The sequence below is a fragment of the Dermacentor variabilis genome, chromosome 4 (assembly GCF_050947875.1).
Source record: "Dermacentor variabilis isolate Ectoservices chromosome 4, ASM5094787v1, whole genome shotgun sequence".
NCBI lineage: Eukaryota > Metazoa > Arthropoda > Arachnida > Ixodida > Ixodidae > Dermacentor > Dermacentor variabilis.
In genome coordinates this window covers 170,598,807-170,612,566 of record NC_134571.1, presented here as the reverse complement: position 1 = coordinate 170,612,566, position 13,760 = coordinate 170,598,807, and the positions used below count along the sequence as shown (strand labels likewise).

At 44.9% G+C, this 13,760-nt stretch overlaps 1 protein-coding gene across 4 annotated transcripts in view; it reads left to right on the top strand.

The window, feature by feature from the left end:
- LOC142579942 (sodium-dependent phosphate transport protein 3-like) overlaps nucleotides 1-13,760 on the top strand; it is an 87,738-nt gene that overhangs the window by 56,755 nt on the left and 17,223 nt on the right. For all 4 annotated transcript variants that reach the window (XM_075690624.1, XM_075690622.1, XM_075690623.1 and 1 more), the window contains 2 exons: nucleotides 8,413-8,568; nucleotides 10,736-10,821. In XM_075690624.1, coding sequence (XP_075546739.1) covers nucleotides 8,413-8,568; nucleotides 10,736-10,821 — 242 coding nt within the window. The remainder of the gene's footprint in view (nucleotides 1-8,412; nucleotides 8,569-10,735; nucleotides 10,822-13,760) is intronic.

Below are 13,760 nucleotides of genomic sequence, written 5' to 3'. Positions count from 1 at the left end.
TGAAAGCTTAATTTCTTCTTTGTTTAGTCTAACACGAGAGTGGTGAGTTGATGTTAAACGCTACCTCTGCTGTTTGTCTGCATAGTCCACAGAACACACAGAGAGAGGTGTTTGCTTGAGGCGTTGTTGTGCGCCATATTTCATCACCTCTGAGAAGGTTGAGCATTGTCATTGCCTCACATGGCACATCACATCACGGCAGAAGTATTAAACTTGAATTGGATTATGGTGCTGTACGTGCCAAAACCACGATCAGATTATGAGGCATGCCATAGTGGCAGATGCCGGATTAATTTTGACACCGTGATTCTCTTTAACGTGTCCCAAAATTTAAGTGCACGTGCGTTTTCCATTTCGCCCCCATCGAAATGCGTCTGCCGCGTTTGGGATCAAATCTGTAACCTCTAGCAATGCCATAGCCGCAAAGCTACTGCAGCGGGCACAGAAGTGTTGATTTGACGGTCAACCACTTCCATAGTGTCGCCTGGACCCTGTGGTGCTCTTAAATTAATGAGGCTATGCTTCTGCACGCCCCGCATAATTTGTCCACTTGACATATTTGCATGGTGTTTATTTTTCAGAAATAGCAGAGACATATTGTACCGTACCTTGAACTTGAGTTTATCCAGTTTTCCCGTAACCGCTGTCGTATAGTAGTATGATTTCTTTGCCTTCTCACGTCGCCTCCCCCCCCCTCCTTGTATGGGAACTGCCTCTTGTTCTCCCTCCTCTCTACAGTTCTGTCTACCTCCCCTTTGGACTCACATGTTGGTTGAAAGGGAAGCACTGCAGTTTCTGCAATGCTTTTGAGGAGGGGTCACCGATAATAACAGCTGTCAAGAGGCTAATGTGGCAATGCCCTGGGAGTTCCAGAAGGCAGTGTGCACATTCGGCACCGTGGGTTCCAGACGAGTTTCTCGCATGGCCTTTCCTTTCTGACTCGCTCCTGTCATGTGCGCACACGCTCTGAACTACCCTCCGACGTGTTGTGCCAAACAGCAGCAGCAATGGGAAAGTTGAAGGATGAGGCAAGGAATTAAAGCTTCGCTTTAAAAGAAAAAAGGCGGGATCTGTGACGTATTTGTTCTGCGGCCCTCTGGCTCCAGTATGGGGGAACACAGGGAAGAAACTTCGCTTGTGGAGGCTAGACGAGGCAAGTGGAAAGACTGTCTATGTTGGTGGTGACGCTTGCCTCCTCAAATCATGGGTTTGCGCCACTTCAAATATTTCTGTCTCTTCTATTAATGAACCAATTTGAAAACTGTTGCAGTAGAACACTCCTAAGAGAGCACGTTACAACTTCCAATGTATAACCAAAATTTGCTATGTGGCATGGTGAGGGGCCTCTTAAAGACATAAAAAATGTGGCAAGGAATATACCGTAGCATTCCGAGCAAGGGCCCTCCCCCCACCCCCTCCCCCTATGGTGAAATATAATCCAAGAAATTTTGCGGGGGGGCCTTTAGTCAATTGCAGACCAAAATTCAAAGGCTGTCGGCCCCGACTCTGGCAGCCAGTAATCTAGGCCTACACCATCTCCCAGCAATCGCAAGTGCGCCTGGCTTGCACGTTAGCTTCTGTCAGCATCGGTGAAATTAAGTGTATTGCAATTTAAGTGCAACGTAATTGTGTACACGTTGTGCTGACAAACATAGGCGCCTCATAACGAGCTGCATGCGGTTGTGTCCCAAGCACCACCGGTCTCCCGATTCAATGGCCCAGCGAGCTAGGCCTGCTGGCTCATAGTCATTGGCGGCCGTCATCGAAGCCAACACTGCGGACGTGGTTTTGCGGAAACACACCTACACTGCTCGCATAGTCGTCTTTATGCTGGCGTCTTGTTTACGAGAGAGGTGTGCAAACACGTTCGTTTTAATTTTAAAATTTTTTTTTTCAAAGTCATTCCAAGCGTTCATGCAGTGGTGCTGGTTCTGGTTGCAGCTATGCGCCGCTTGCTCATTTGCACCCTGTGTCCCGAATCATTGTAAGCGTCAAGTCGGACTCAGACGCATCATATGAGGGCTCACACGAAAAATCACACCTTGTGTCTCGCGCTTAATTCGCGTGTGACACTTTGCACATTTGACCAAAACGGCGGCTGACGAAGGCTATGGCTATACAGATACCTGACTATGGTGAACTGTCACCTCGGCAGAAGTGTGGCCAAACAATAACTTTCTTTCTCACTAAATTCTGTCATGTTATATAATTTAATATCCAATTTCGTTAAAAAATGCCAAAAAGAAACTGTAGCCAAGTGGTCTGGTGAAAATGCATGAATCGGTGAACAGATTCACTTTCGAGTGAATTACTCTAATGTGGAGGCATGGGTAGGGGCGCTTGCTCGGAATTTTACGGTATGCTCAGCAAGGAATATGTGCTCAGGCTCTGCAAGAAAGCCTTAGTTGAAAGTCAGCGCTTGTCCTGTCTGAACCTGCCCTTTGTTCTTACTGTGCTGTGTATTCTGCGTAGCGATGAATTACCAACATGCCCAAACCTATTCCCTTCTCGTATGAGTTGACTCCTGCTCACGCCTTACAAGATGCTCTCACAAGCACAAATTAAAGGACGCTCAGGGTGGTCACCGTGGGGCCCGCAAGCCACACAATGATTAATCTTGCGCACCGCTGCCACATTGGTCTCTTGCTGCTCGCAGGCTACCGATGTGTGGATGTGGCATCTGATGGCTTCGTTAAATCCAAAATGCAATGCAAATTTGTTCTTCTAGATGAATAAATTGTGGATGTAAATGGGAAGAAATAAGACAAAGTTGAATTCGTTCCAGTTTCTTGCAGCGCCCTAAGAGGCTGTTTGTGGAACTACTGGGTTTCACAGAACCGAGCTTGGGAACCCCTGTTTAGAGGCAGTGAAGGGGAAGCTACCAGGACATGGAGCTTCTGCAGATTTGTTACTGCCCTAAGTACTCCGGCAGCATTTGACAGCACTTTTTGATCCCTTGTTAGAGATAGAGAATCACTGTAGCTTTTATGTGTCACGGTTTCACATGGGCCCAAAATGAGAGACAGAACCATGGAAAAATAAGTTGAAGTTATCACTCAGTAATGTATTTTGTTTTACTTTTCGGTTGTAATAAGATGCTCACATTTTCTTTTCCTGAGCCTAGGCTAATATGGATAACAATGTACTTTTTTTCAAGAGCCCTCTTAATTGTGCGCCCTTTGCTTCCGTAGCTTTCCCTTCATTGTCACAGAAAGTTATCCACGAGTGTAGCTGCTCTTGAGCTCGCCCAGGTACCAAAGTTGTGATTCACTTAGCAGGAGCTTAATTAGCTATTGAGACCAACTACATATCTATTTGATTCTATTATTATTTCCATCTTCCGATTCCTACATCTGGCCCATGGCCACCCTTTGCCTAGCTTGGTTCCTATCGGAAATGCTGCGCATTGTGCACCTGTCTACCTAAGTTATTACTTACAGTCAGCTTTGCTGCATTACACAGTGCCCTCTTTCCGCTCTTGGTACGCCATGCTGCACAGTGGACATACTTCACTGCAATACATGTTTCAAAAGTAGGCTATGGTGTACCACTGCTGAGTACGAGGTTGCGGGTTCAATTCCAGCCATATTATAATTGGGGTGAAATGGAGAAATGCTCGTGGTTTAAAAACACGCCATATTTGTGCAGCTATATAGTGCAGCAATGCTGATACATTCCTCGTTCGTACATTTTCTCAGGCATAACATCGTATAGGCCTGGTCCCAGCAAAGGGCTCATAGGCACTGATGGATTAGAATCCCCATTGATTCATGGGCACTCCCACAACATTCTCAGAAAGGCATGACTTTGGCGTATAATTACAAGAACAATGTCAGGTTCGTCATCTGCAGTTATACATCAATATGACGAAGTTCAGTTTAAAGAAATGTTCTATATAATTAACTGTTCAACTTTTTACAACTTATTGTCCATGAAACACCGTGTATTTAGAACCTCAATATAACGAAGTGTGTTTCTGCGTAATTTCAACATAACGATATTTCTCTACCACCGCAAAAGAATAGCCAGACAATAAATGAAATTTCTGTGGCCTTAGATGGCCAAGTGGTTGGGTTGAATTGCAAGTGGCTGCTTGGGAACGCGCCTCTCTAATCACGTGTCATGCAGTCCAAGCGAACAGTGTCATGTTCCGTATTAAGTCCAAGTGCTATAAGATCCCATCGCTCTCTGCCCACTGTAAGCTATGGGCACGTGCGAAGGTGAGCCAAGAAGAATTGTGGCTTGATAAGTGCCGTCTTCCCACGAAGTGAGCTCAAATAAATGCAATCAAGCATGTGCGAGGGTGAGGCAGGAAGGCAGGTGGTCCCCCATCTCGGTTTCTAGTGCAACTGTGGCTTGGCATGGCTGTCAGTACTGCTGAATTGCATACACAGTCCATGTGTCCAATTTTAGAGGTAATGTGCTGGATATGCAAAGAGTTGGTGTGCCAAGATGGTGCGATATCATGTGTGGTACTTAGTACTACAGGTCGCATAATCTCAAGGTTCAGAGACACATTGAATCAAGAGGCAGGTGAAGTATTCACTCCCCGCTGCCGGTGCTTTTCATGATACTAGCACCATATCACGGCGGGTGAGTCAACCTAAAGTTGCCGTTCCGTCCTGTCAAACAAACAAGTGCCACGATTCTTTTTGCCCCGCACAAGTGTCGACTGGAACCACCTTAGTGCTTCCATCATTCACATTGCAGATACATTTAAGTCTTGATGTAACGAAATAGGTAAAATCGGCAATTTTGTTAAGTTAAATCGAAAATTTGTTGTATTGAAATTCGACCCTTTATGCAGTTAAGTACAGTCGCCGATCAATTTTTCATACAGGGAAAGCAGCTGCAGCATTTTCCAAATTATTGGGCAATCCAGAAAAGCAAATTTGAATGAGAAAACAAATTATTTTGATGAATTTGGGAGTCGGCGATGAAATGATACGGTTTTGTGCCACATCAGCATTATCCTCACATCAGCAGTACGAATTAAGCGAAGCCAGCCACGCTTTCGCGTGCACTTTGTCCCGCAGCTGATAGTGTCGGCCGCACTGGGACGGCGCCATCATGAAAAGCACCCACAGTGGGGTGCGAATGCGTTGTCTGCCTCTCTCTCCAACAAGTCACCGAAACTCAAGATTACACAACCTCCAATACTAAACACGCAGGAAGACAGTTAACATGATGCCACACCATCTCGGCAAGCCCGCTCTTCGCACACGCAGCAGATTGCCTTTAAAGCCCGGTGCGCAGCTGTGTACGTACTCAGTCGCGCTTACAGCCATGTAAGGCCACGGCCAAGACGCGCGCCAGACACCAGAAATCGCCAAGCGCCAATTTATGCCCCTGCACCCCCCCCCCCCCCCCAAGGCCCTCTGGTGCACGCTTGATCGCGTTACTGCGAGTGAGCTCACCTTCCCCTCTTTCCCTTTGGTAGCGCGGGAAGGCGGCACTCCTGAAGCCACCATCTTCTCTCACCCTCGCTCACTTTCACTCTCACCTAAAGTACACAGGGCACGATACAATCTTATCACACTTGGACTTTGTAGACAACATGATATGGCTCCACTCTTTGTGGTAGTTTTTGTCACGCTGCAGCCGCGTGAGATTTGAGAGGTGCGTTTGCAATCAGACGCTTGTAATTCAATCATTTGATGACCAGCGTCCGCGGAAGTCTCCATTTAATGTCTCGGCATTCCTTTGTGGCGGAAGTGAAATTTCGTTATACTGAAGTTCTAAATACATGGTGTTGTATTTTAAGTTCGTTATAGCTAGTTTAACTGTACATCGTCATTCAGTACAGCAGTCTACCATGCTATCACTTTACATTTTTTTCCTTTATATAATTGTCTACATGTTATTTTGTTTTGTCTGCACTCCTTTCTGTATCCCTTCTGGCCTTGAAAGTATGTGTAATAAATAAATAAATAAATACCATCCCCACACCGCAGGACAAGCCAAGCCAAGCAAAGCCACATGTTGTCAAGGCTACATTGGCTACTATTGCTGTTTGTCATGCGAGTTTGATTTGTATTTGATTTGAGAATTAATTTATATTCATAGTTTTTGAACATTTGTTTCTTTCAAATACCGTATTTACTCGATTCTAACGGGCCCTGGATTGTAATGGGCACCCATTTCCTGTGACCAAAAAAAGAGAAGGAAAAAACCGCCTTCAATTGTAACGCGCACCTGTTTGCCAAGGCCTGAAAAAAAAGTACACGACCACACAGCTCATTCTTTCATACAGAAATATAACTTTCTCTTATTTGGAAAAACAGGTTTACTCCCAATGCACTAAAGTTGTGATAAATAAAGAAAATTGCAGTTTTGCCCAAAAGGCAAAGCATCAATTGCGATAGCATATTTGTAGACAGCTATATGAAAAGTAAGAATAGTAGTTTTATCAACCGTATAAACTTTTAAACATTCGCTTACTAACTAAATTAGCAAGCATGGTGTCACATGCGTGCAAGCAAACATGAACACATCTATCTCAATGGCTGTCGAAACTCTTTATCAGAATGCTGGAGTGAAAAAGTGCAGTAGCAGGAGCAAGCGAATTGACCTTTGTGCAGCCTCTCGCTTAAATGTGAACTAAACAACGAGAACACAGCGCAGTGCGCCTAGATGCCTAGGCTCTGTCTCCATCGCAGATCGCTTTCAAGATAGGGGCCGCCCGGCCGTGCTGTTCGCAGCAGCCGCTGAAGTAGAATGCCTTTAATGTTTGCGCCAATCCTGCACGCAAGTTTCAGGAACTCCGAACGCCCATGATGCGTCCCAATTTTCATCCATCTCCACACGCGTGGTCACTTTCCTTTTAGTTGCTGCATCATGCTGAACTCGGCATGTCTTCTCAGTCGGCACTTCCATGCTGATAGAGCAAATGCAGAAAACAGGAAGAAATGTGTTTCTATTTATTATTTAGCCAGTCTCACAATGTTTCAATCTCTGTAAAACAATGTGCGGTCCTTCAGTAAACACTTCTTTCTTTCAGTGAACATTGCATGCACCTTGTAACAAATGGTTCCCTTGTTTTATTACTGTCGTTGGCCATGTTGCTCCACGCAATTAAAAGCAATTTGTTACTTTCAAACTGCTCAGTTCTCCACAGGTGCTGCTTTGAATGGCATTACACGCATGTGTCTTTCTGCATAAACCTGATTTCATTTTTGCCAAATGGACACTGCGGAAAGCTAGTATTACATGTTGATTGCATATGCGAAAATATTTGATTCGATATTCAATGATCATTTTCCTTCAATATTCGTATTCGAGTTGGAGGTTTTACTGTTGAAACACTCTTAATTTATGCGTTGTATAGTAACACGATCTCAAGCGACTTCTACACGCAGTTTCAAGTGCAGCGAACTCCACCGTCTATGTCTGCAATGATGAGGGTGATAATTAAGTGAGGGAAGCACCGTACAGTAACTGCTGTAAAGAAATCCACGACCGTTCAGCCATTGCAGCTCAGTCATCTTCTGTTGTGTGGCCAGGGGACGAAGATTTGGTTCGTGTATTGACTGTACTTTGGCGTTTGCGTAGCAACAACATGACAGTGGTAGAAATACGGACTAGCCAGGTCGCAGGAAAGTATATGTGCATGTGGAAACACATTGACAAACTTGGTTCATCTTGTCGGGTGATCACTTTCGAAGCTACTTTAACTTCGTAGTAATAGATGCATTGATGGGCAACAGTGGTCCTGGCACTGTGATGATAAAGCGTGCTTGGCGCTTCACCAAGAATACCGTCATTTGTTGACACTGATGCATCTGGCGCTAGTCGTTCAAAATCTCGCGAAAGGTGTCCCCAAGAGTGATCATCCGAGAATACAACACGCCTTTTTCGGCCGCTCGTAGAATGAGTCGCTCATTTCCTGCTGATTCCGATATTTCGGACTCCCTCAAGGGGTTTGAACGCAGAGAAATGCAAGGGCGAAGGAAGGCACACCGGGCGCACAGGTGTCCTCGTGTTTCCCAGCACGCAACCACCTTCAATCAAGATGCACCAACAAGCCTGCCTTTGTCCTCAGGCTCTCGTTTATTGTACCTTTTGGGCAGTCTGCACCACGTCTGAATTATCAGTTCCCGACTGTAAACTATTTCTGATGCCAGGTCGTGTATGGTGTCGTTTGTTTTCAACATTTAGCAGCACATTTGCATTAATTTTAACAGCATCTTTGAGTAAGACATTACCTGGGAGGTATGTTGTTTTTTTTTTCACGCAGTCCTGTGAGAAATGTATTAGAGAGGTTACACTGTACTTACATACCCTCGCATGAGCACAGATGGCATGGAAAACTTCTGCATTGATTCCCATAATTGGAAACATACACCAGAGTTATAGGCATGCATTGATGTGTGGAGATTTGACACATGCCGTGTGCGAAATGTTTTCCTGCAGCCAACTTTGGCCCCGCGCTGTGCCTTCTGTGTCTTACCACGGCCGGAACGAACCGATGGCTCGTGCTGTTCCTGCTGTTCATCGGCAAGATCACACTGGGTGCCTTCACGGCTGGCAATGCGGCAGCAGTGGTTGACTTGGCTCCAATGTACTCTGGTATGTGGCTGCACTCATTACGTTTAACTACCGTATTTATTCACGTAATTCGCACCCTTGCGTAATTCACGCACCCCTAAATTATCTCCTTAACTTTTGAAGACTGGCTTTTACTCGCATATTTTGTACTCCCTCTTCCTCGCCACAGCAGTTCGTCAGCGCGCACATGTAGGGCAGGCTTGGGGAGATTGGCACGGCCACGACGTTGCACACTACCACCACGCTGGCGCCACAGCTGTGACATGTGAACGCGTGGAGCTGTGAAGGGTTGCTTGAGGTGAAGCGTGGCAAAGTCGAAGCAAAGTCATACACAAGAAACAAGCTGCACGTGCTTTTTCTTTTTTTAGTTAGCACTATTTTCCACATTGGAGGAGGGCGCAGCACTTTGCTGTGTAGACAAATCAGAAGCATGACAATCACCTACATTGTAGCAATCAGTGTATCGTGTCGCATTCTTGCTGGTGCAATGGCTGCTGGATAAGAAGACATGCGTTGCTGCCCACCACAAATTCAAAAAGCACGGCTTCAGCTGTAGACGCTGACACATCCCGTTCCCGTACAGTAGTGCCGTTTGAGCCAGCAAAGTGGCGGCGAATGCAAGTAGGGTGATCGCGCTTACTCCCATTCCAGCCCACCTGACGCAGCAGGCTATGTGTGCATGGAAGGCGGAAACAATGACTTGTCAGAGTTGCATTCCTTCAGAAGCAACTCTGACTAAGCGTGGTATATTTGTGCTTATCGTCACTCGCTGCCACTTTTGGTCAACCTATTTTTCGGTTCGAATCGGTAGACATTTTGGTTAGAATCAAGTAAACGCAATAATTTGCATGTCATGACCTTAGTGCTATATGCTATTTAGGACGTGCTTGCGAAATTTTTGTGCAATTTGCACACCCCCTTTTTGAAGTCCCACTATAAGGAAGAAAAGGTGTACAAATTACTCGAGCAAGTGTGGTACATTGCATTTGTTTACTAGAGAAGCTTGCATGGTGCATACATGGTGTTTCAGCAAATTTTACGCCAAGCCTTAAGAAAGTTGGGTATGTACAGCTGCCTGAATGGAACCAATTTGGTATTGTTCCCTGTCCGTTTGAGCAACCCAAAGTATCTTTTTTACTTTGCGCTTAAATCAGTATTCAGAAAATTTATTATACCCGTGTCACACGGGCGTTTAGAAGGCCTTTCAAACGATAGTCAGTTGACTCAAAGGTCAAGTTCGAGCTGCTACACGGGCGGTTTCGAAGGCCACCGAGTCAATCATCTATCAAGTCAACGGAGCACCCTACAACTCTGTTGAAATCTCGATGGCCTTTGAGCAACGGAAGCGGAAACGGCATGAACATGCCCTCTCATTCACAGTGTGCACGTACTCACGGTTAGAAAAAACAAATCAAACCAAATGTTCTAAAATTACTATATATGAGTGTTATTAATTATTCAATAAAGTATTTTTGCCACTTGACATGTGCGAACATACACCAAAACGGAAGCCGCATCGAGCGGCGCAAACGTTGCCGCAGTTTCGCTACTCAACAACTTAAAAACTAAACATACATGTATGGCAATGTATAAACAAATTTTTTTTAATGTATAAAAAACATAAAAGAAATTATAGTACTTTTAAATGGTTTTAATGTTGTTTAACTTTTTGTGACATGAAAATGAAAATAAAGATCCGCAGTGCCACACAATTTTGCGAGAAATGCCTGAACCACTCAACAGCCTTTCAAAAGTGCCGTGTAGCAGCACGACAACTCCTTTGAGTCGATAGAGTTGTGGCCTTTCGAAGGCCGTTGACTGGAAAGCCTTCTAAATGTACCCGTGTGACACAGGTATTAACCTGTTTTTAAAGTATTTACTTGAATACAATACCTTCAAAAGTGATGTAGAACTTGGCAAAAGATGTCGAATTGAATTTTTTCCATAATATAGCTGCTGTGCACAATGCGTTGGCGGGCTAGTTGGTGCGAATCACTGAGCTAGTTGGTGCAATCACTACTCTCACAATGTCAGTTGAGAGTAGCGCCTTGTCCTGTCGTCTTTCTTGTGTCTGTCTTTTTGCGCTTAACAAAGTATTCATAGCTGCTGTGGTTTTCATTTTTTCGGGATCCCATCACCTCGTGGTTTCAGTGCTCTGTCACTTTGTCTCCAACTTTTTTCCATGCAGCTACGCTTAATGGGATGATTACAACATTCGGACAAACCACAGGAGTGCTGGCTCCTTTGGTTGCTGGACTGCTGTCATCCTCTGCAGTAAGTCCTCTGCTCGCTTAAACAATACGTTGCAGATTGAAAAAAATGAATAGCAGTGCTGTCTTGTAAGTTGGTTGTAGCACACTTGGCAGAGACACTCGCCAGATCAAGCATACCAGCGTATTGATATCCTTTAAGAAAAGTATGCGCAGTCAAGTCTCACTTGAGCAAAGCCATACTTGCTGCTGAAAAAATTTTTTATATTGAAAACTTCGTTGCATAGAGATTTTAAATTCCCTGAATAGACCTCATGGCTGCTGTAATGATGGAATCGAGCAGCCATAGCACAAGTTTTTATGATGCAGTGGAACTCCGATTATACGACTTTCTTGGGACTGCACAAGAATGTCTTATATTCTGGGCATTGCGTAATCCGACCAACAAAACTTGTGGCTATAGTACATAGCATTGCACGACAGAATTGCGTAGAGCTTCGATTTAAGCTATACGTTAATACTCTGCAGGGCTCGGAAGCCAAAATCGCCAGAAAAGTAAATGTGAAACTAATAATGCAGTGCAGTCGCTCACATCTTTTTTTTTTTTTAAGAATTTAGCACACCATGGCAGTGTGAACCGCACCACCCGCTGCATGCTAAAACCTTTTTTTTTCTCTCATCTACAGACTTTTAAAAAATCTGTCAGTTGGCAAGAACCCTGCAACAAGTGCTTTCTTTCGAATACGGAAACATGCACACATAGGTAACTTACGCCGTTGCCTGCAGAGACGAACATTGCTGATGCTACATAGCACATCCATGAATGTAGGCACCGGCATGGCAGCATCTGTGGGGCCGTCCCCGTCCAGAGTGGCAGCCAACAGTTTTGGCAGAAGGCAATGCCTGCTCGCACGTCCAGTCCCGTACGACTTCCCGTGCGGAACCAATGACAGACGCCCGAGAAGCTTTATGGGCTCACGTAGACAGAAAGCGCCAAATTGCGTGCGTGAGCACATATATCCGATACAACCTACGTGCCTTCTGGAGGCTAATCAGTTCAACCTTCGCACATGCTTTTGCGTTTTCCATACGCACTAAGCGGTGTTCCTAAGTGATCACTTTTAGATACATCATAACATACCAGTAAACAATGACACCAAGGACAGCACGGGGGAAATTATCTGCAGTTCTTAATTAAATTAATGATAAATAAATGGAAATGAAAGTGGATGAAAAGCAACTGCAGCGCTGGCTAACACTCAGTTGGTAAGAGCATCGCACACTTAATGCAAAGACAGGGGTTCATATACTACCTGCAGCCAGTTGATTTTTCCTTGCACTTTGATTTCCATTTATTTATCATTTAATTCAATTAAGGACTGCTCATAATTTTCTCTATGCTCTCCTTGGTGTCATTGTTTGTTGGCATGTTATGATACGACTAATAAAAATCTGGCCCCGTTGGTTTCCTTTCTTCTCGTTCACTTTCACAAGGTTTACGCAGCGCTAGAAACACTGTTGGTCAATGCCAAGTCATGCGAAAGCAAAACTATCTCTGAAACAAAATGTGTAGGAACATGAGCCGGCATTTAACACAAAAGATGTTGAGAGAGAGAAAGCACAATGAGACGACATTGAAGGGACGCAGGCAAGCGACAGTAGAGGGACATGAAGATGGGGATGGGAAGCAAACCGATGAGAGGGCAGCAAATGCAAGGGAATGGAAAAGGAGGCTAGGAGGGAGCCCAGAAATGAGTCGGAGCTTTGCACAGGCAAAAGGGAACACTCCCCCACATGACGGAGGGGAAGGCTCTGCAAACGAACTGCCAGAGGCTGGCAACACTTTTCATGCATCCACCGTTGGGTTCGCAGTTACATGCAGGTCGTCGTATGAGACAGAGGTCCGTGATCTCAAGTCATATAACTGAGATTTTTAATGCCTTTTCTCTATGGGGAGTTGGCCAGGACTGCAGTAATTCGTCGTAAAACCTGGGATGTCACGAAATCGGGGGATAGCTAACTACTGGTGTAGGACTCTAATAGTTTTGATAGTACTGTAGTGGCATGCATCATATATTTCAGCGTCTCAAGTCGAGGAGGTGGCCAGTGTTTTTGGTTGCAGATTTATTGTATTGATGACCAGCTAATGCACAAGAGGGACAACATATTTCATTGTTTCAAAATATTTGGTGTTTTGAAATTTCTAGTATTGAATTAATGTAGTACGGTGGTATGGTAGTATACTATAGCTTACCTTAGTACAGTTAAACCTCAATATAACGAAGTCAGTAGAATCAGCAATTTGCTTTGTTATATCAAAATTTCGCTGTATAGAAATTCGACCTTTTATGCAAATAGGTACAGTCGCTGATCGATTTTTCTTACACGAAAAGGGGCCACACAATTTTATAAATTATCGGGCAATAAGAAATCGCAAATTTCAATGAGAAAACAATTCGTTTTGATAAACTTGGGAGTTGGCAATGAATGATACGGTTTCATTCCATGTCCGTCTACTGTATCTTCACATCAAAGGTGCAAATTAAGCGAAGCCAGCCAAACTTTCACAAGCACTCCACCCTCACGGCTGATAGCGTCATCCGCACTGGGACGGCGCTATCAGGAAAAGTGCCAGCAGCAAGGAGCGAATACTTCATCTGCCTCTCGCTCCAATGGGTCACCGAAACTCCATATTACGCAAGCTCCAATACCAAACACACAGAATGATGGCTTACATGGTGCCGCGCCATCTTGGCATTCCCACTCTTTTCACACGCGGCAGATAACCTTTAAAGCAGGGTGCGCAGCTGCGTATGCGCTCAATCATGTGCGTCCATGGCAAAACACGCGCAGACTTACCCCTCACTCCACCCCCGCTCCCCTCCCTCTCTTTCCGTTTGCTCGCGCGGGAAGGCGTTACTTGTGAAGCCACCATCTTTCTTGTCTCACCCTCGCCCACTTTCACTCGCACCTAAAGCACATGGTGCGCAGAGCACAATAGGA